The following is a 19,910-nucleotide window of genomic DNA, read 5'->3' as shown; positions in this document are numbered from 1 at the left end:
GATGTCAAGTGTCTTGAGACATGGTAGTGTTGCTCTATATCCCATCACGTAGTGCAACCTTGGGCAGTCCACAAAGTGCAGGTGCACTAGTGCACTGAAGGAAAAATGACCGTATTGAATACAAAAGAAAATCAGACTTTTGAGGTTACAAAGATGCATATTCCGAAGATTTTCCCAGCCTTCTCTAAAACCACAGAGAGGCCTTCTTCCATTTTATGGCACCAACGAAGTTCACATTCTTCTAGGTCTTCAAAAGGGCTCAAGTAACCAAATGTCTTCATAGAATTGTCATATGTTACTGATAATGATTTGGTGACATTCAGAAGATGGAGTAAACTATCAAGTGATGACTGCATCCCTATGATATCCACATGGCGCTCAGTTCGGTGAAGTGAAAATGTAATCGTTGACGCAGTTCCAATTTTCTCTATAAAACAGCTGTTATATACATCAACATATGCTGATTTCTTCTGCACCAACACCTCCAACTTGTTATCAAGCATCCCTTCTTCATCATGCTGTCGCCTGCTACTTGTATGGCATGGTGCGACTCGGACATAAAAAGATTGGAAAAACCGTCCGCCTCTTACTAAACCCACAGAAGTTTAACGGAAGCTATGGAAGAACCTGGAATCACTAACACACATCCGGACAACACGATAAGAGTGATTACCATTTCCTTCTGTGCAGTGATCCAAGTAGAAGACATCTGGGAATCACTCCAGCCTATGCCAAGGAAAACGCCTGAGAGAAGGAACGCCGACGAGGATTAATCGCCTAAGGTGAGGAACGTTAGGGATACCAGCAAGGAGCTCCTTGATAGCTGTAACAGACAAATCAAGCTCCTCCAAAGCATCAAGATTTTTGAACTCGACAGACTCGAGTTTTCTACATCCATGCAAAGACAAGCGTCTTATGTGAGGTGCGCGGATCAAGATGAAGGATGTTAGGGTAGGATGCCCTTCCAATTTTATTTCTTTCACCATGGTCGGCTCATATCCTTCAATATGTAGATCAATCAATCCCTGGACCGTAGAAATTGACTCAGGGAGTGAAACCAGTTTCTTGTTGTCAATTAACTTGAGGGATTGAAGATTATGCATTTCATCAAATATCTCAGGGGGGAAGTAGCTTATTTGTGTCCTCGTGACCTCAAGAGTTGTCAGGCTAGATAGCACAGCCATGGAAGGAGGTAGATCCACAAGGTAGCAGCAGTTGACAAGGATAAGCTGTTCAAGATTTGACATTTCCTTGAAAAAAATGGGAGGGAAAGTAGTTACTTCTGAACATGACATGTCAAGGAACATCAAATTGCTCTTTTTGTTGGCCACATCTTGTGTCAGATGAGAAAATGGAACTCCATTTGTATCAAGAATTTCAAGCTGGTATAGAGTGGACAATGGTGAATATGGACTAGTATTTGGTGATGAGTTTGTGTCATTAGTTGTGGATAAAGTGAAGAGAGTTTTCAGATCATGGCAGCCTCTGAGTGAAAGCAACCTAAGGTTCAATAGACAACCGATGGAAGAAGGGAGTGATTTTAGTGAAGTGTATGACAGATCAAGAGCACGGAGAAAGGAGAGTGTGGGCAAGAAATGGTCCAGCTTGGAAAGTATGAGCGATTGCTGAGCGCAACCTCTTAGAATAAGTGATGTCGGGCCACTGGTTTTCTCTGGGCACAACCATTCTCGGCTTACATGCCATCCATGGTCATCAGAGAAGGAGACCCATTTCTTCTTGTTATCAAAGAGTTCATCCATTGTGATGCCTTCTGCAATGAGGCCGTGGTATGCAAAGAATTGTGCAGCAGTACTGGTGGCTTCATGAGCATCATTAGCAGGAGAATAAGGCAGCTGCAACAAAGAGGATTTCTGAAACGCTTCAAGGATGACCCTTCCAACTTGATGCATATAGGCACACTTGCTGATGCATGTGCCAGCAGTTTCTTCTTCCTTGATGCTCGTACGACATAGAATGCCTCGGACGGCCCACTGATGGATGAGCTCGTCCGAGGTAACAGCTGCTGCTTGTGAATGTTTGGCAAAGAGCGCCATGACACAGTGGAAGCAATTGAGGGCTATATGAAGCCAATACTCCTTGTTTTCTTGACGGATCATGTTGAATATGTGCTCAGCCGAGTGACGCGGTGCATAGAAGGTAAGCACCACGACCTGCTTATGATCATAAACGGATGTAACTGTATAATTTCCTGACTTACTCATGTTATACGCATCTTGAGAAGTGGTCGCGATGAGCCAGTGAGAATCTGCCCACCTAGGCGGAGGAAGCCCAACATCTACAGTAAAACTGCTAGGCTCAATTGGCCGCTGGAGATGCTCGACCACCAGCAAGTACCTCTTGTTTGACAACTGCTTACTGATCGGACGAAATAATTTGGTCACCCTGTAATGATCCAAAATGCTAGAGGCATCATAGGCCCCATAGGAGAAGTACTGCTGCGCTTCATACTCTTGTTTGAGGCTGTTGTATTCTTGGACATCGAGCAGCCTGAGCTCCTTTGCCGCAGCGATGGCCAGCTGGTGCTTGATGCTCATGAAGCCATCTTCACATGTCGACCTCGTGGGTGACGGCGGCAACAAATCCACCTTTATCACGTGTTCGAAAGGCCCAGCATGAGCATCATGTAGTCTTTGCACAGACCAGATTGATATGGCTTTTGTGAATGAAGCCACAGGCCCACCCCAACATTCCATGATACATGACGAGCACCCACGTCAAGATCTAGATAAGGCCAGCGGTCTTGATTCAGCCTGGCATAAGAAAATTAATTACTACGAGCAAGTAATAGTGGCTACATAATCAAAATGATTGACTGGGCTCCGACAAACATCAATTCAACTTGGCAGCTTGACCATGTTGGTGTTTATAACTCGAGGAGCTTAATTACTTTCAACCAGTCTCTTCTAATTAATTTGCAAGGCAAGGGAACAAATGACGTCTATAAATAATTATGAGCAACCGGCCGACCCAAGCAATTAGTGAATCTACATGCTACATTGACCTCCAAAACAAATGCATCTCAAAATTAACTCTATAACTACTTGGAAAACAAATTTCCCAGTTGGCTGTTAGTGCGATATGTGCCGTAGAATGCTCATTTTTTTTGTCAACTATTTATTTCGACCCCTAATTGTTGCAGGAGCAACAACTTTTTGACGGTAGGAGCCAATTGATCGAGCACTAAAAATTGTTTCAACTATTTATTTCATCCTCAATATGGGACATCATGTGAATCTACACATACAGGTAGAGATGTTTGGCTTACGGTATCATGTTAGATATAGATTCCGTACTCAAAGAGTTGATAAGAATTACATATTAAGTACTAAAATAATAATTGTGAGTTTGTTGAAAGGAAAAGACGAAGACATGAATAAGCAATAAAAATGCACTTTGTAAATTAGAACACGATAAGAATTAGGTAGCTCAAAATTGTACCAAAACTCCATATCTCTCAGATAATCACGCCATTTTTCCCGCTCAGTATCAGGCCATTTTTCCCACCAAGATGACGGCATGATCTGCAAGAATCAAGTGATGTGAATTACTCCCTCCGTCGCATAATTCTTGTCGAAATATTACATGTATCTAGACGCTTTTTAGGAATAGATACATCCATATTTGGACAAATTTGAGACAAGAATTATGGGACGGAGGAGTAGTTATCAACAAAGGGATCACCAGATAGTAACTCAAGGACTTGTCACGATAACAAGAAGGACATTGGAAAGATATGAAAATGCAGTCTGGCCCTAAGAACAGATAGTAAACAAAGCATGGATGACTAAAACAAAAATATAATGCCCTAATTCTTGAGTATTACATCTGCTTGAACAGAGCTGATGATTAATTAATATTAATAGTTTGCGCGCCAGTGGATGAGCACATCTCCAGTTTTGGCCCCAGCATCGATTTTGAGAGATGGAAGGAAGGAAAAGAAGGGTGTCCGCCATGACTTCGATTTCTTGAGCAATGGTCGAACGAAGACTCCAAATCTGAGGTGGTAAGGTGGAAAGATGTGGAGACTCCAAATCTGAGCGTTTGGTATTTTGTTGGCAAGAAGTATTTGCGAGGAGGAAGAAAAGTAGTGTTTTCTACCAGGCAGCGGAGGGTCAAGGGGAGACTGAGAGTTCTATAGGGCGATCTATCTATCATCAATACAGTTTTTTAAATTAACCTTTGTTCTTTTTTTACCACTGTAGGAGAGGTTTCAACAATATATATATGCCTCATCACCTGATCTATTTTTTTTCTATGATACGGATGCTTGATACTTGCATACGCACCTCCAAGTACATATACAAATACGGATGTGTTCCCTATTCCCATGCTATATATAACTGGTGGAGAAGGATGATAAATTTCTAGCTTTCATCGAACTTCCATTACTTAAAAGCACCACGTACATGTACATGTTTGCAAAAAAATAATTGAACTTTGATAGTTCAAGTCATCATCTACAACTTCACCCATCTACGATGAGGTGGTTCTTTATTCAAACATTTTATGGTACATCTAAAATTTTGTTTAAGCAACGTGCAAAACATCATGACCACTGCTGTTTAGTGGAAATAATATTGATTAACCATCAATGTTCACGTATAAATGTATATTTACCTCTCAGCTACGTATGATCTTTGAAAAACTTCCAAAACCAGGAATAACTTGGTGTAGTGTAATGACACGTGGCTTCTTAGATCACCAAAGGAAGCAATACTTAGCAAGACTTAAAATGAAGGCTGCCAATAAATATTCGAATATATAGTGCTTCCTTTCACGGTCCTGAGAAAACAGAAGCAATTGACCTAGCTTGTCAATTGATATATAGCACGGAAGTAAATAAATAACAGCAACAAATATAAATAAAAAGTACCTGCTGGCTGAATTTATCACTGTATGTAATATGGATATCAATAGATGATCGATATTATCAATCAATCAAATTTACTTGAAAAGTTTCGGTGATGGAAAAAGTGAACAGTCTTTTTTTGGTGTTTATTGTGGAATTGATAACTATGGAAGCAAGCAAATTTGATAAGGAAAAATTAATCAAAAGCAAGTCTAGATTTGATTAGAGCACAATAACAAAGAGAAAGCAAATGCTTGTTTTAGGGAATTTTTTCTTTCTTGGTTGAGGTCTGAAAAAAATAATTGCAGCTGTAGATCTGAACGAGGAACAGTAAAGTGAATCAAAGATGTTTTTTTTTCAATATTTGTGACTAGAAAAGAATTGTATTGCAGATGTGAATGAAACAATGCAAAAGTGGAAGACAAACGAATATATTTTTTTGTATTGATCACTATAAACGAAGACGGTTTTGTATATGTGAAAGAACAAGAATCAAAAAGGAATTTTTTTTGTTTTGTTTTATTTTTGTAATGGAGACTAGGAAAAAATTCTTAATTTGTAAATGTGGAAGAAAGACAATGACATGGAATAGGCAAACTTTTTTTTTGTTTTTTTTCGTTAGAAACGAATACTATTTGTATATGCAAAGAACAACGAAAATCAAGACAGAAAAACACCAAGTTTTTTTTTCTTTTTTAATGATGACTAGAATAAAACAGATTGAAGTAATATTCTTATAGATATTAAATCGCAAGAATAACTGAAAACACCAAGGAATTTTGTAGAACAAGACTAAAGTTTTGGTTGCAAGGAAACAAATGGCTAGGACAGAAGGGCGAGACGTTGCGGTGTTTGCACCGGTTGCTTATATATACACAAACTGAAACATCAGCAGGAGCAAAGATGTGATACTTGGTCAGAACAACAAGCAAGGAATACATTCTGCCCACAGATGAAGGATAAAGGGACAAAGCGGATCAACATGATCAAAGAAGGGATAACTTGCCATGTGCATATGCTGCCAAAAGGTCTTTATCTAAAGTTGAATTCGCATGATGCATATGGTTTTACGACAATGATCAATTCTTTCTTGGTGGAACTGTGAGATTCAAGATTGAGGTCTATATATTTGTAACCCTCGTGCTGCTTAATTAATTAACGACCCTGTTGGATGAGGATACTCCTGTCTAGTATTCATTGCGGTGGATGATGATACTGCTATAGGTAGCAGATTTTTTTTCCTAATAAAGTTGCAGACAAATACGCTATATATCTTTTTTGGAACCATCCATACATGAGGACTGCATGCCATGCATTAAGATAGAAAAGAGGCAACATACTGGATAACATAACTGGGAGTGATCTATGCTGCAGCGACTATAAAAGAAAATGAGACCATGATAAAGAGAGAACATGAACTTTGACGGAGAGGCAAATCTGTGATCTGATGACCACATATCACCTCCTTCTTTACAAAGGAAAGTAAACTAAAGCAAAAGGCAAAAGATCATCTCGATCGATCCCTACATTCTCGACTTAATATATTGGGTTAAAATTTGAAGAAAATTTTGAGGTAAATGACTGCTCTGAATCCACTAGTAGACCTTTTTCATCTCCATGCATCCATGTTGTTATTCTTAGTGGCCTGCATGCATTTTGTTATATGTTCGTAGTGGTCAGCTCTTAATTAATTGGCTTGAGGTTCTGTTTGACATCCAGTATCATGGCATGGCAAAGCAAACTTATGTAATCAATTCGAACGAGGAACATGGCGGCATAGATTTGTCCTGTCCAAAATGGCTAATTTTAACAACTTCTGAACCAAAATGCCTATCATATTATTTTTTAATCACAAACCCACTAATTTTGAGACATATATCCATGAACTTAGAAAACTGAGTTCCTGGGCCAACATTACATCGGTCGTACGTCCGCTGAGAAGTAAATGACTGTTCTGAACGAGCTAGGAGACCTTTTCCTTTTCCATGTTACTATTCTTATACTGGACTGCGTGTGGTTATTCTTAGCGGTGAGCTCTTAATTGGCTTGAGCATTTGCCTTTCCAGTGGAAATGCACATATTCTAGTAAAAACAGGTTACCGGTGTATCTTGCCGAGCAGGAACAAAAGCAGAGCATTTCTTTACACTTGCAAACTGCTGTTTGGATACACAAGTGGTTTCAGAACTAGCCTGTCCCATTCACCGGCCGCCCATTCACAGATGACACACTTGCTTGTATCCTGGAATGGCGAGCAGAAGTTAAACCAAGTGAGCTCAGATCTAAACTACGAAATGTCAGCGAGAGAGAGGAATTGATGTGGAGACGAGAGAACGGGGAAGGGGCGCACCCCAAAAAAAGTAGGGCAGGAGCTTGTGCCAGTGAAGCGGCTTCCGCCTAGGACGTCAGGCGATTGGTCAGGGGGGACCGTTTAGTGCTAGATTGGTGGACGGCCGGAGCCGGAGGAGGCGCTTCGGAGGGCAGGCCGCAGCAATCTCTGCTTCTGCCTCGGCAACGGCGGCGGCGGAGATCGATTTCTGCTCCGGGCCTCCTGAGGGCAGCAATCTCTAAACTGTTCTGACGGCCCACCACCAAGTTTCGGCTTTTTTTTTTACGGCCCACCACCAAGTTTCGGCTTGGTCCGACCGAGCAGAGGAAACAGAGCAGAATACCTCTGGTTAAATCCTGATTAACGGTTCAGGGAAATGTCACCTTATTTCTAACTAAACCTTTTCTGCTCCTTTTATTGATCGATGTTACAGCAGGAAATGTGCATCGTTTGTGCAAAAAATGCTACCATCGTGTACTTACTACTACAATGGCGAGCTGGCGATATGGTTTGCACTTGGTTTCATCATCTTCTTCATAAACAGAGCAGAAATTAAGGCAGAGCTTATGACAAATCTGATGATGAGTCGCTTCTTCTTTATAAGCATTACTTCAATCATACTGAAATGAATATCTTCACACAATAATTATTATGTTGACGGAACAAGAAGACAGTCTGCATCAAACACATAATTACAAAACCATACTTGATAACTAAATCGTGGGTTCTTATCTCACTCCCAACACCAACATTACATAGCTTATTACAACTCAAGTGGCACTAACAAACACACACATATAAGAAGATACAAGAACTGATACTCTCATGAGACAAACTTAATTTCACACAGCGAACAGCGGTCAAGTGACTGGAACCTGACCTTTTATTTGGAGACAGTAGAATTCAAATAAGTAATTGGAAGCTTCTTTAACGACTTTCATGTATGGAAGAAAGGGAATGGACACAAGGGTGTATGCGGATGATATGTAGGTTATGAATGCACTGAGATGGACACGATGGCAGTTGGCATATATACGTTACGGAGGTAGTATGGTGGAACACTGTTAACAAGGTCAGGTGTTTAGGAAGTACTCTGTGGTGAATGGTTGATGAACAGAGGATAAATATGCTGCTCGAGTGAAATCACATACCAAATGATGGATAGCAGCATGGATATGTGCTGATGAGATTGTTGAGTTGATTCATCTGAGGTAGCTGGTCATCACGGCACGCTCATCGAAGGAGGCAAACTTCGGTGGAAGCTTGTGCTGATGAACGTGTATGGGACCGTATCTGCAAAGTACTTCATTTCTATTTCTGGATTAAGAAATAAATATATGGCATATTTCATTTTGACCAAGGTTTTGACCAATAATTACTCCACTAACATGTGGCTTATGTGATCCGAATCATAATTGTAATGAAAGCATTTTTTTTCTCAATATACAGATATCAATTTTATGTCATATAAATTTTGTGTCAACCTTGCTTAAAGGAAAGGAAATACGCCTTGTATTTTTTTAACAGAGGTGGTAGCTTAGATCCCAAAACACGAAGATTGACGGCTCAGGTTCAGAGCGTGAATGCCCCCAGGTGCATAAATCCGCTCCCCAAATTATTCCATTGTTAAGAATATACTGCACTAAGTATGGAATCAAATCAATAATAGGTTGGATGAATTAATTAACAACTACTTTGAGATATGTACTGCTGCATCATTCTCTACTTTAGTCTACCTTATCCACACCTCCAGAACACCTCTGAATCCTAGCCAGTTTTACAACCACCCCCCTGACCATTCAAATTCAATCCTGCTAATAAATCACGTATGACTAGACTAAGATTGCCAAGTTCTCTATTGAATTCGCGACAAGAATTCTTCTTCTTTCTTGTTTTCGAGCTGCTTTGTAATTAATTGTACAGGCTGCTTCAGCTTCCAGATGCTATCGTGAGGGCGACCAGCTGGTATGAACAGATTGCAGCGGTAGCATCTCCTATTATCACGCAGATGACGGCGAGCCAAGATATCTTTAACCGGTGGTGTCAATCAATGTTGGATCTCGCAGAGCTCCCAGTTTCCCTCGCCGTCGATGAGCTTTAGCTCCACTGAATGGAAGGGTATCAGAGCAGGCCTCTGGAAATGGAGAAGGAAGGTTTCAGCGGAACTGAGATTGTCTGGGAGAAAGTTTAAAATTTTGAATGCAGAGGCGTCCACAAATAACTGAATGACCATTGCAACAGATACTTTGCACAATTCACTGGGTATTACGAGTATTTCTTCCTCGGAAAAAGAGACACGAGTACTTACTTGTGATGAAGTGATCACAGTTATGCCCATGCTAGTTGCTAGCCTGTACAAATGCTCTTCAACATCAACACTCGTGGCACTGCAACGAAGTACAATTTTTTTAGGACCCACAGTAATTGATCAGAGAATGGGAATGAAAATGGCAGAAGAAGGTTGTGGCGCTGCACATACTTTGTGCACTCGTCGAGGATGCCAAATTTAGGATGGTGGAAGAACAAACGAGCCTGGAACAAAAGAGTTGAATCAAAAGATATTTAAGACGAGAAACCGTGGTTTTGGAAGTTAGCACGGCTTTAAGTGAAGTTAACACTGACCATCCCAAGCCTCTGCTGTTCTCCGAGAGACAAAACATCCTCCCAGTTTGGGGTAGAGTCCCAACCTTCTCTCTCTAGAAGATAGACCAACCGGACATTCACAAGAACCGTCTTCAGGTGATCATCTAGCAACTCAGGAGCACTAGACATGTTGCCTACATTACCATAGGATTTCTGGTTATCAGGAGAAGCAACATACAACTTGCTACTTATTTATACAGTTCTTGTCCATTCAAATGACAGATATTCTAGCAAGTGGCACCTACCAGCCTTATGTAACGAAAGAATCTTTATCTCTGCTTCCTCCCTTGATAGAGGGTATATGATCTGATCCCTCAGAGTACCCAAGCTGGTATATGGACTCTGAGGAACATGGAACACCCCTTCAGAAGGCTTGTTAACTCTCCCAGAAAAGACGGGCCATAAATTTCTGAGCACCCTAAAAACAGAACTCTTCCCGGTACCATTGGGGCCTTCAGAAAATCAAGGTAAAAAGGAACACATTAGCACAATTCCACCTTTGAATTAAGGTTGCATGCAGAACACAGACAGGCGACATACCAGTCAGGAGAAGGCTTTTCCCTTGTACCACATTGCATGACAGCTTGTTAGCCAATAGCTTCTGCGTTGGTGTCACAATATCCACTTCATGGAATGAAATAATTTCTTCTGATGCTGAACTAATGGCACTGGAAGGCACCACAGTATCTAGGGAAACAGTTAAAAAATGGTGCTTAATTAGCGGAAGACATGCTGCCAAACTAACAAAATGATCATACCGTCAGCTAACTGAGGACATTACTAATATAAAATTGCCACATAACCCAGTGGTAAAAGTTTTGAACTTTTTACAGAGCTAGTAAATGCTAAAAAGAAGCAATATCAAATTCCTGCAACCACTTTCTAGTTTCTACACACTAACATGTACTCCCTCCGTCCCGTATTAAGTGACTTTCTATTACATGTACCTAGAAGCTTTTTAGGTATAGATACATCCGTATTTGGGCAAATTTGAGTCACTTAATATGGGACGGAGGGAGTACATAGCATTCTATTAAGTTTGGCTTAATGAAAAGGCAACCAGTGTTAGATCGATAGTGCTGTCGTTGATGTGCCAAAGTTGCATCATAATATGCTAAACAGGATGTTCATCACAAACATGCACTGGGAAAATGTTACAAGTTTTCAACCAAACATGATGCAAACAATAACATTACTTATGTCCTGCATCAAATAATAACACCACCGCAATATGAACACTGAAAAAATAAAGAAACATGCAGTAAAACATTTAAAACAAAATGGCTCTGCTAATCTTATTTTTATCTATTTTTGACCGCGTGCTGTGCTCATCAAGTCCTAGCCAACTGAAAATTACCCCTTTGAGCTGCACGTAGAATCTCCTCAAGCTCAAAGATCCGGTTAACCCCACCAGAAAGTTCAAGGAATTTCTTATGTAACTCAAGAATGTCGCCAAAGGCTATGAAGCTTTGTGACACCACAGATGCCAAGAACCGCAGAGCATGTGCCAACTCTCCTGTTGAACAAAAGAGAAATAGCATATTTTGCAAAGTTCGCGTTTAATAATCAATCCCAGACAACTGCAGCGTTTTGATGATTAGTAACCTTGTGTTGAAGTCAAAGCTCTGTCTCCCTTGTGCTCCAGAGCATATAACAAACTCAGACCCCATGTCACATTGTGTGGGAGTTGCTTTGTCACAAAATCGTCAACAATACCATAAAGCCATTGTTTTCTTAACATAACCTTTGAGTGGTTAAGCAATTTCATGAATTTAGCTTCAACCATCTGAGATAGAGAACAGAGCATAAGGAAGGTTATAACAAAAATCATCTACCAAATAACAGCAGCAAATGCTATTGAACAAGGAAAACATCTTTCATTCATAAGAACGCATAAAGAATGGGAAATCATTAGCACATACGGAGTATTATATTGCAAGTTGGAATCAACGAACACTGGTAGAACAAAGCAAAAGTTTAACGGGCAAACAGTAAAATAGACAGTATGTGAATGGCCTCTACAGTGCATTAGTTGTATTTTAGCCAGTCCAAAAAGATTTTCCATATAGATGCTTCAAGAAAAGCAAGGTATTGGTAACTATGAATGTAAATAGGATTCATAAACAACCTTTTTCCATTATCAAGAATACGGATGAACTAAACAGGACAACACCAGCTTAATATTTGGAGAGGTGTATTAAGAATTAACAAGAGACTTCTTAGTTCATATTTAGCAGAGTTGTTAAAACATTATGCAACTAGCACCCAACTGACAGAGTGCACAGGTCACCGAAATTCATTGAAATAGTTGGCCAAAAATACATCAAAACAGGCACTGCAAAGTGTAAACACATGGGTATGAATATATTTGGCATTCATTGTGAAGAAACTCACAGCTTTTTCTCTTGAACCACCACCAAAGAAAGCAATTGATTCAGCGTGTGTCCGCAACCTCGAGTGCATGAACCTTGTACATAGTTCACCAGGTTAACTAACACTTGGAATCTTAAAGCATAGTCAGGTCTACCAAAAGACCCAAGACACAGCAAGGAATGTAATATTAACCTGAATGTTCCTTCAAGTTCTTGTTGTTGACTTGCAAGATGACCAAAGTCAGGGGATACAGCTCTCAGAAAGCCCAAACCTAGTAACATGTAAGCATACAATATACCAACTCCTCTTCGTCCCGACAAAAGCTTCATTCTCCACGTAAACCTAGTGAGTTCCATTGCATTAGTATGCTGAACTTACATGCTAACAAAGATTAAACTAAGTAGATACCAGTGCTTACACCAACGATAACTCACCAAAGAATGTCGACTAGTGGTTTTACCATTCCAGTAACCAAGCCAGCAAGGTCAGTGCTCAACTTATCCACATCAAGTGTCAATCTTTGGTCTGCATCAATACTTTTACCTGACATATTGAATACCTGAGAACATAAACAAGAATAATTTAGCTTCAGGCGGATGTCCCCACATTTATACCTCTGTTCAGTATGCAATATTATCTCTAAACCCAGTTCCCCTGCACGTCAAGAGACATCAACTGACTCTGTCTAATCCTCATGAAGATACCGAGCCTAACAAACAACCTAAAGAACCCTTCCCACTCGCTATAGATCATCAACTCTGAATATCACCGAGCTTCAACTGAAATATACAAACCCACTAGAGGATATACCTTGTAGAATGCATTTCTTCTCAAATAATATTGAAGCAAATGGTTGGTCATGCGAATTCGCCATCCAAGGGCAAGTCTTGCGGTAAGGGTTCTGTAAGATATAGATTATCAAAACCATGAAATCAAACATACACAGAAATAATCAACAAGGCATCAACCCACCAAGCTTAAATTTGCATGCTCGGAAAAAGAGATTAGACAAGCAGCGAACGCCAAACAGAGAGCAGCAGGTGATTCATTAAAACTGAATATAAAGTAATTATTCATGATCCCATGTTGAAAGAATCTAGTAAGTGCAGGTAAACAGGTTACCTCAAAGATGGCGCGACAAAAGAATTTGCAGCACTTTGCAGCACGCTAACACCAACCAGACGAATAAAAGCAGCTTTGTCCTGCTCCAAGACAAACTTCACAGTTGTCCCTGACAAGATGAGATGAATGAGACAAGAATTTTATTTGTAGCTCTTCCCATAATGGAAAATATTGAAACAAAAAAGCTAACCATTCAACGAGGCAATACGATCCGAGATCACAGTGCGGGAGAAAATAAGTAGAGTGACAGCAAGCAACTGCCCTCCTTGTTTGTCAAGTAATTTAGGAACCTGGGAAACAAGAAGATAAAAACATTAGAATTTGAGGACATATTAACATCAGAGATAAGCTTGGTTTTGTATGCTTCGTCGGATATATGTCATGTCAGTTTTTTTCATAAAGCCTGAGCTTATATTTGCATCTGTGCACTCGCATTCTAAGTTTTTAGCACCTGCAGGCATACAATCTAAAAATTCTAGCATCTGCAGATGTAAGAGGCTAAGAGCCACTGAGTATTAACAGGTTACAGTATCCAAAGTCAAATTGACTTACTGAGGAACAAAAAATAAAGAGAACTAGCTAACTATGAAACAGAACAACATACCAATATTTTAAGCATAGAAGCTGCTCGCAGAGGTAGAGGCCTTGGGGAGCATTGTAAGTGTGGAATTAGAGGTGTTCGCACTGTTTGTTCTGTTTCCAATTTGGGGGAAGTTGCTATAACCTTTGTAGAATAAGAATGTTCCTTGGCCCTTAATGAAGCATTGCTCTAGTAAGAGAACGAATAAAACTGTGACACAGATAAGATTAGTTTGTAGTAATGGAATACACATATATCTTAATATATACCTTTGACTTGTTCATAAAAGCCCTTTGAACAGTTAGGGCATCTGATTTACGATCAGTCTCCAGTGATGTAAAGTCAGACTCTTCGGTGCTAAAGGATGAGTCATCCCTACAAAATCAAGAGTGATATTAAACTTACAGTAAATTAACTTTGGACCATATAAACATTTAGTGAACTATTTCAGGACTTATAACCTTCTGTGCTGAACATCCCATCCTCCTTCACCATCCAAGGACAGGACAATATTATGAAATGCAACTAAAGCTGGGCGATGAGATATTGTTATGCATGACGTTCCCATCGCTCGAACCTTTTTGCAAAAACGTTCTTCCATATCAATTGTCACAGCACTAGTACACTCATCAAGAATGGCAAACTTTGGCTTATGGTAGAACAGCCTGGCCATTCCTAGTCTTTGTTGCTCACCAAGAGATAGCTCATCACCCCAGTTGACTTCTTTGTCAAGAGGATAACGTTGTAGCAAGTATTCCAGGTCAACCTGCAAAAGGAGCATGATCACAAATTCCAACAGGTTCACATACTAAGAAATGTAACTCAAGAAGCCATAATACAGCTCTAATATTATATTAATATGATGGCTATTACATTCTTTAGAAGGTCCATCATGCCATCATAGCTAAGTGGTTCAATCTCCTGATCAGCTGTAAGAGGATAGATTAGCTGTTCGCGAAGTGTGCCGACAGCAGTGTATGGTCTTTGTGGGACATAAAAGATTTCCTTGTTAAGATCAGAACCAACACCAGGTTTGACAATATGACCAGATACCAGTGGCCATAGCCCCCCAAGGACACGGAAAAGGGAGCTTTTCCCACTACCATTGGGACCTGAAATAGGAATAACATAAAAAGTATTCAAATATGAAAACATGTAATAAAATTGTACATTCTCCACTTAGTGAGAATAGCTTGATGGAAGTAACATGCATGCATGTGCAAAAGTATGAGTTTTCCACTAAATAGGTGTGAAGTGTGAACAAATTAATTATGTGATGATGTGGCATGCTTGCATGTTTAGAGAAATCAAGTAGTGGGTTGCTTCTACTTAGATATAGAAGATTTCAGTGTCAACGTTTCACATAACTAGCACTTTCATTCAAAGATGTATGTGAACGGACACTGCTAGTATAAGATAATTCAAGAATATAAGTATCAAATTTAAACCCTATCATTCAAGGTGTGTTTAATCAAATGACTGACTTTGAGTAGTTAGTCCTAGCAACGGAGCTAACTACCAAATGGTTGCATTTGAGACAACAGAACTTTCATTGAGGTAATCCGAGAACTTGGCAAAACTATATTATCCGGCTTTGTTTCAGTACTTATAAATTTCAATCGATCTCCTTTCAGGAACTAAAGTTCGAATGGAGTCAGTATGTTTTTAGATTACTACTACAGAACCTGACATATCCCAAGTGTATTTAGGTCCTAAGGGTGAGCAGTAGCCTATGACATCAACAAATATCGGAAAATAAAATAGCAACCAGAAAAAAAATGCCATCAAAACAGAGAGGCCAGACATGAAAGAACTTCCATGCCAGGACATATCATGTTCCATAGCTCATAACTATGTTCATTACAGAAAGCATTGCAGTAGTTAATCACAAAAATTCCTTTTGGTAAGAGATTATTACCAGTGATCAAGAGATTAGAACCCGTTTCTACTCGGAGAGTTAAATCGTCAACCAAAACATTCCCAGCAGGTGTCACCACCTGCAATCACTTGATATCAGAACCACAGAAATATATAAACAAATAAAAAGTGATTGTGCACCTCCAAGCATGTTGTTACCTTAACACCTGAAAATTCTATATGGTTTGCTTCACTGATATAATTTCCAGCAGAAAAATTGTGATTCAACGATCTATCACGAACCCCAGACAGCTCGCGTGAAACATCTAGCAACTCACGAATTCGGTCTGCATAGCCACTGTAAAATACAGTGAAAGTTGCCTACATTAATGACGGGACTGAGAATGAAATGAACCTACTGAGTGCTGTCAATAGTTTTCGTAACAGATGGAATTACCTCAGGATGTTTAAACGCCTAGTACTGATAGAGAGGGTCCCGAGAGACTGAAACAATGATATGATGACGCTTGTGTGGTATCGAAGATTACTCAACATATCAGCCCTTCCTAGGGTAGATGAATCGGGTCTAAGGTCGCCAGAGAAGAACGGTTCGATAATTAGGACAACTGCTACAGTGGCACCAAAGTACTTCAGAAAGAAATCTTGAATCATGCCAAACCACCAGTTTTCATGGATTACATGATTCAAGTGCCTAACAAGTGCCTTGAACCGCTGCATAATATGAGATGCTTCTCTGTTCTCGCCACCATAAAATGCCACACTCTCAGCATGAGTTCTTAAGCGTGAATGGAGTTGACGATACTCCCCTTCTAGGTGCTGCTCTGTGGATTTCAGTTTTCCAAAAGCAGGAGTGAAATTTCTAATTGCTCCACCAGCAACTAGTATATATGCCTGAAAGAATTTTGCATCTTAATAAATTGCAGAAACACCACGGAAGCAAAATATATCAAAATTGAGCAGCACTCCTCACAGCAAGGGTATTATCTTTAGATCATAAACTACTAGATGAATTACAGCAATTGAAATTATCTATCAATAATTACCAGAATCCAAATCATGTATTTTGGACTAGCATAAGAACAGAGACGCCAGGTATATATCAACCCTTCTGCAACTGCAGCCAAATCATCCTGTACAAGTTCACTAAGTTCAGAACAGAACTTTGGAATATCACTCGCAATCCTTTGCTCTGGGTTTGATATTCGATGATCCACGTGTGAGATCTTGTAGTAAACCATATTCTGGTCACAGAAGAAAAAACAACACGATATCTTATTAACACTGTATTTCAAAAAGAAAACCTATCAAGCTAATTAACCAAACTATTGGTTAACAAGTGTTCTGGAAGTTGTAAATCGGTGCATCCACCATGTAAATCTGATGTGTTTTTATAGTTGGACTTGAGAAAGAAGAAAATAAACTTGAATGATCCCAAGTTCAAGATCAAATAAGAAAAAGAAAATGATGACCTGAGGCTGAATTGCATGAAAGTAACTGCTGCCATGTCACTATATCACACAATTAAATAGAGGAAGCAAATTCAACTAGCACGGGAAATTCACAACACCATAGAGGGAGAGAGGAAGAATAATTTACAGGCAAACGGAATGTTGAACTAGAAGAAACAGTAAGGAAATTTCTTCATGGAGAACCTAATACTATTACAGCTAACTAACATATCACATAAATGACAGTGGCCATATCAAATAAAAAGTATTGGTAACATGAAGATTGGATCAGTGATCCCCCGGTAATCTACAGTTTAGTTTAGTATTTTTAATGATATAAACAGCCAGCGACAAAATACACGACCGTTCTCCTTCCATCAGCTGTTATCTTCGAAGCACTGTCAATACTCTTAAGTCAATGGTTATTATAATCTATGATATAATCCTCTCGACCAGACCAACTGGAACCATATCACTCCCATTTTATTATTATTTCGAGAGAAATCATATCAGCACATTGATAGGCGGAAATTTGAAAAATTATCTACATAATCAAAATTGATCAACTGATGTACCTGAAAATAATCAGCATGGACGAGGTCTGTTAAAATTTTCTTGAAGCGCAAATTCAAAGACCCTGTTAAGTATTTTGAGGTCTGGTATACTGCTGACTGGAGAAAGCATAAGATTAGATTTTCTATAATTAGGCGCGTAAAGGTTGGAACACGCCGAAGAAATGCTGCTTTAAACAAGTAGCCTTGTACTTTTGCTAATCTATGCCCCACAGCAGTACGCAGCACCTGAAAAAAAAACATACAGGAGTAATGTTTCCAATCACTAATTACTTACTAAAACTTCAAATGCCATTTTAAAATCCAATGGAATGTAGTAGTATCAGTGTCCTTGTATAATAGTAGTATCCATGTATTACATTGTATAGAGAATGGACAAAATAAAGACATTTATAGCATTTTACTACATGTAAGCACACAAGTAAGCTTAGCCATTTCAGTTATCACCAAGTAAACATAGGAAAAGCGTATTAGCTTGCACCATGCCACCATGGCACTGCAAATATAACAAAATTGGACGTTTTCAAACTTGCTATATCCACCATGAAGTTATCAATTTGCATGCCGCCGATAAGAAAGTAGAGTAAGTGTCACAGATCCAGCCAGTATGCTCAATGTTGGGTTTTTCACTTGCAGGACCAGCATGATTGCAGACAAGACCGATGGTCACAAAAGTCCTTGTCTTTTTGTCCACAGATCAGAAAAAAGGACTTAATTATTGTCTAACGATGAAAGCTAGCTGTTCACTTATTCAGGCAAGGTAAAAACATTGACAGTACTTACGGTGTACTACTAATTCTGAACTTCCCCAAAAGGAAATCGAAACAAATGCAGCAGCACAAGAAAATTGGCAAAACTTACGGCTGTTAACATCAAGCCAAGAAGGTAGCGCGTGCCATTCGGGCCAATCTTCTTGAGCAGGATAGCAGCCAGGAAATGCAAAGATTTCAAAGCACTCTTCCTCCGCTTCGTCCCAGCCAACCTACCATCCACACCATTTTGACCCAACCTTCCCCCATTCCTCGCCAATGCATCACCATCATCACCACCTTCCGAACCGCTTCTCCTCCTCCGGCCTCGGGCCGACCGCGCATACGCTAAAGCCCCGCCAGCGACCAGCGCCCCGGAAACAACAGCCAGGGTTCTCCTGTTTACCACCCCAAAAATTGACAGGAACCAAATCAAGATTGCGTCTTTCAGACTTCAGAGCATAATTGGGAGAATTGATTAAAGAAGGGGTAAAGACAAAGCTTCTGAGCTAAGCAAAGCAAGCACCTCCTGGACGCCAGGAGCCCCCGCCCATGCTCGGTCAGCTTCAGCAGCTGCAGAGACGGCATCTCTCCTCCGCTGCCGGAAGACCGCCGCCTCCGCGGAGCAGCAGGTCAGGCGCACGCGAGTCGCCGGAGGGGAAGAAGAAGAAGAAGAAGAAGATCTTGCTACCTAAAGCAGCGACACGCGAACCTCCGCGGGGTAACCGGAGCCCGCCTCCCTTGGCCGCCGCAGCGCATCGTCGCCGCCGCTGCCCTGCATCGGAGAGGAAGCAGAGGAGGTGGGCCAATTTGGGGCGGCCGTGTTGGAGAAGGCGCAATCCGGGGAGGAAGAAGGGGGCGGGTACCTCGATCTTGGAGGAAGTGGTGGGCCGTGGGGAGATCGCCGGAGGTAGATGCCGCGAAGCAAAGAGGAGGCGAGGCGGGTGGAGAAACAAGAAACAACAGAAGGGAAGATGAGAGAAGTTGATGCGGTTTTAAGACAAGAGAGAGTGTGTGGTGACAGCGAGACTGAAAGAGAGATTTAGAGAGAGAGAGGATGAAAAGCAAAGAGAACTCTTGCAACTGAATTGCAACTTGCAAAAGCATCCTAAGATGTATGGAAGATATGTATTTTTCCTTCACATTTCTTTAAAGTTGTGCTTCTTATGTCATTCTTTCTTGTGTTTTCCAAATTCGTTGAAATTTGGAGAGTTTTACAGGTCGGGACGGGAAAAACCGTTATGTGAGTGCAAGGGTCGATGGGAGGTGGCTTTGCCACAGTTTGGTAGGTCTTCACGCCAAAAAAGTTTTTAGTGCACGACCTCCTAAATAACCGTTATGTAAGCGT

At 40.4% G+C, this 19,910-nt stretch overlaps 2 protein-coding genes across 2 annotated transcripts; both read right to left on the bottom strand.

The window, feature by feature from the left end:
• Positions 1–262: 262 nt before the first annotated feature.
• On the bottom strand, positions 263–7,445 carry LOC104582778. The gene is made up of 5 exons (XM_024459556.1): positions 7,219–7,445; positions 4,895–7,110; positions 4,639–4,803; positions 3,460–3,542; positions 263–2,771 (listed from the first exon to the last, which is right to left on the bottom strand). The coding sequence occupies exon 5, from the start codon at positions 2,712–2,714 to the stop codon at positions 717–719; it is 1,998 nt and encodes a 665-aa protein (XP_024315324.1). The 5' UTR covers positions 2,715–2,771; positions 3,460–3,542; positions 4,639–4,803; positions 4,895–7,110; positions 7,219–7,445; the 3' UTR covers positions 263–716.
• Positions 7,446–8,791: 1,346 nt separating this feature from the next.
• On the bottom strand, positions 8,792–19,588 carry LOC100823561 (ABC transporter D family member 1). The gene is made up of 26 exons (XM_010233553.2): positions 19,429–19,588; positions 19,089–19,337; positions 18,675–18,960; positions 17,817–18,041; positions 16,837–17,034; positions 16,230–16,684; positions 15,992–16,130; positions 15,834–15,912; positions 14,789–15,027; positions 14,377–14,681; positions 14,185–14,290; positions 13,940–14,104; positions 13,526–13,625; positions 13,336–13,444; positions 13,024–13,114; positions 12,648–12,772; positions 12,406–12,555; positions 12,235–12,307; positions 11,446–11,626; positions 11,198–11,356; positions 10,381–10,527; positions 10,086–10,292; positions 9,820–9,974; positions 9,677–9,729; positions 9,506–9,584; positions 8,792–9,331 (listed from the first exon to the last, which is right to left on the bottom strand). Exons 2-26 carry the CDS (start codon positions 19,148–19,150, stop codon positions 9,245–9,247), a joined length of 3,975 nt encoding a protein of 1,324 aa, XP_010231855.1. The 5' UTR covers positions 19,151–19,337; positions 19,429–19,588; the 3' UTR covers positions 8,792–9,244.
• Between the last annotated feature and the right edge of the window lie 322 nt (positions 19,589–19,910).

Source organism: Brachypodium distachyon, chromosome 2, assembly GCF_000005505.3.
Source record: "Brachypodium distachyon strain Bd21 chromosome 2, Brachypodium_distachyon_v3.0, whole genome shotgun sequence".
In the NCBI taxonomy this organism is placed as follows: Eukaryota; Viridiplantae; Streptophyta; class Magnoliopsida; order Poales; family Poaceae; genus Brachypodium; species Brachypodium distachyon.
This window is presented reverse-complemented; position numbering and strand designations above follow the sequence as displayed.

Coding starts and splice junctions, on each gene's coding strand:
- LOC104582778 (XM_024459556.1), bottom strand. CDS start 2,714: ATGGAATGTTGGGGTGGGCCTGTGGCTTCATTCACAAAAGCCATATCA.
- LOC100823561 (XM_010233553.2), bottom strand. CDS start 19,150: ATGCCGTCTCTGCAGCTGCTGAAGCTGACCGAGCATGGGCGGGGGCTC. Junction 16,131..16,229: donor AGGCGTTTAAACATCCTGAG/GTAATTCCATCT, acceptor TGTATTTTACAG/TGGCTATGCAGACCGAATTC. Junction 11,357..11,445: donor AGCTTTGACTTCAACACAAG/GTTACTAATCAT, acceptor TTTGTTCAACAG/GAGAGTTGGCACATGCTCTG.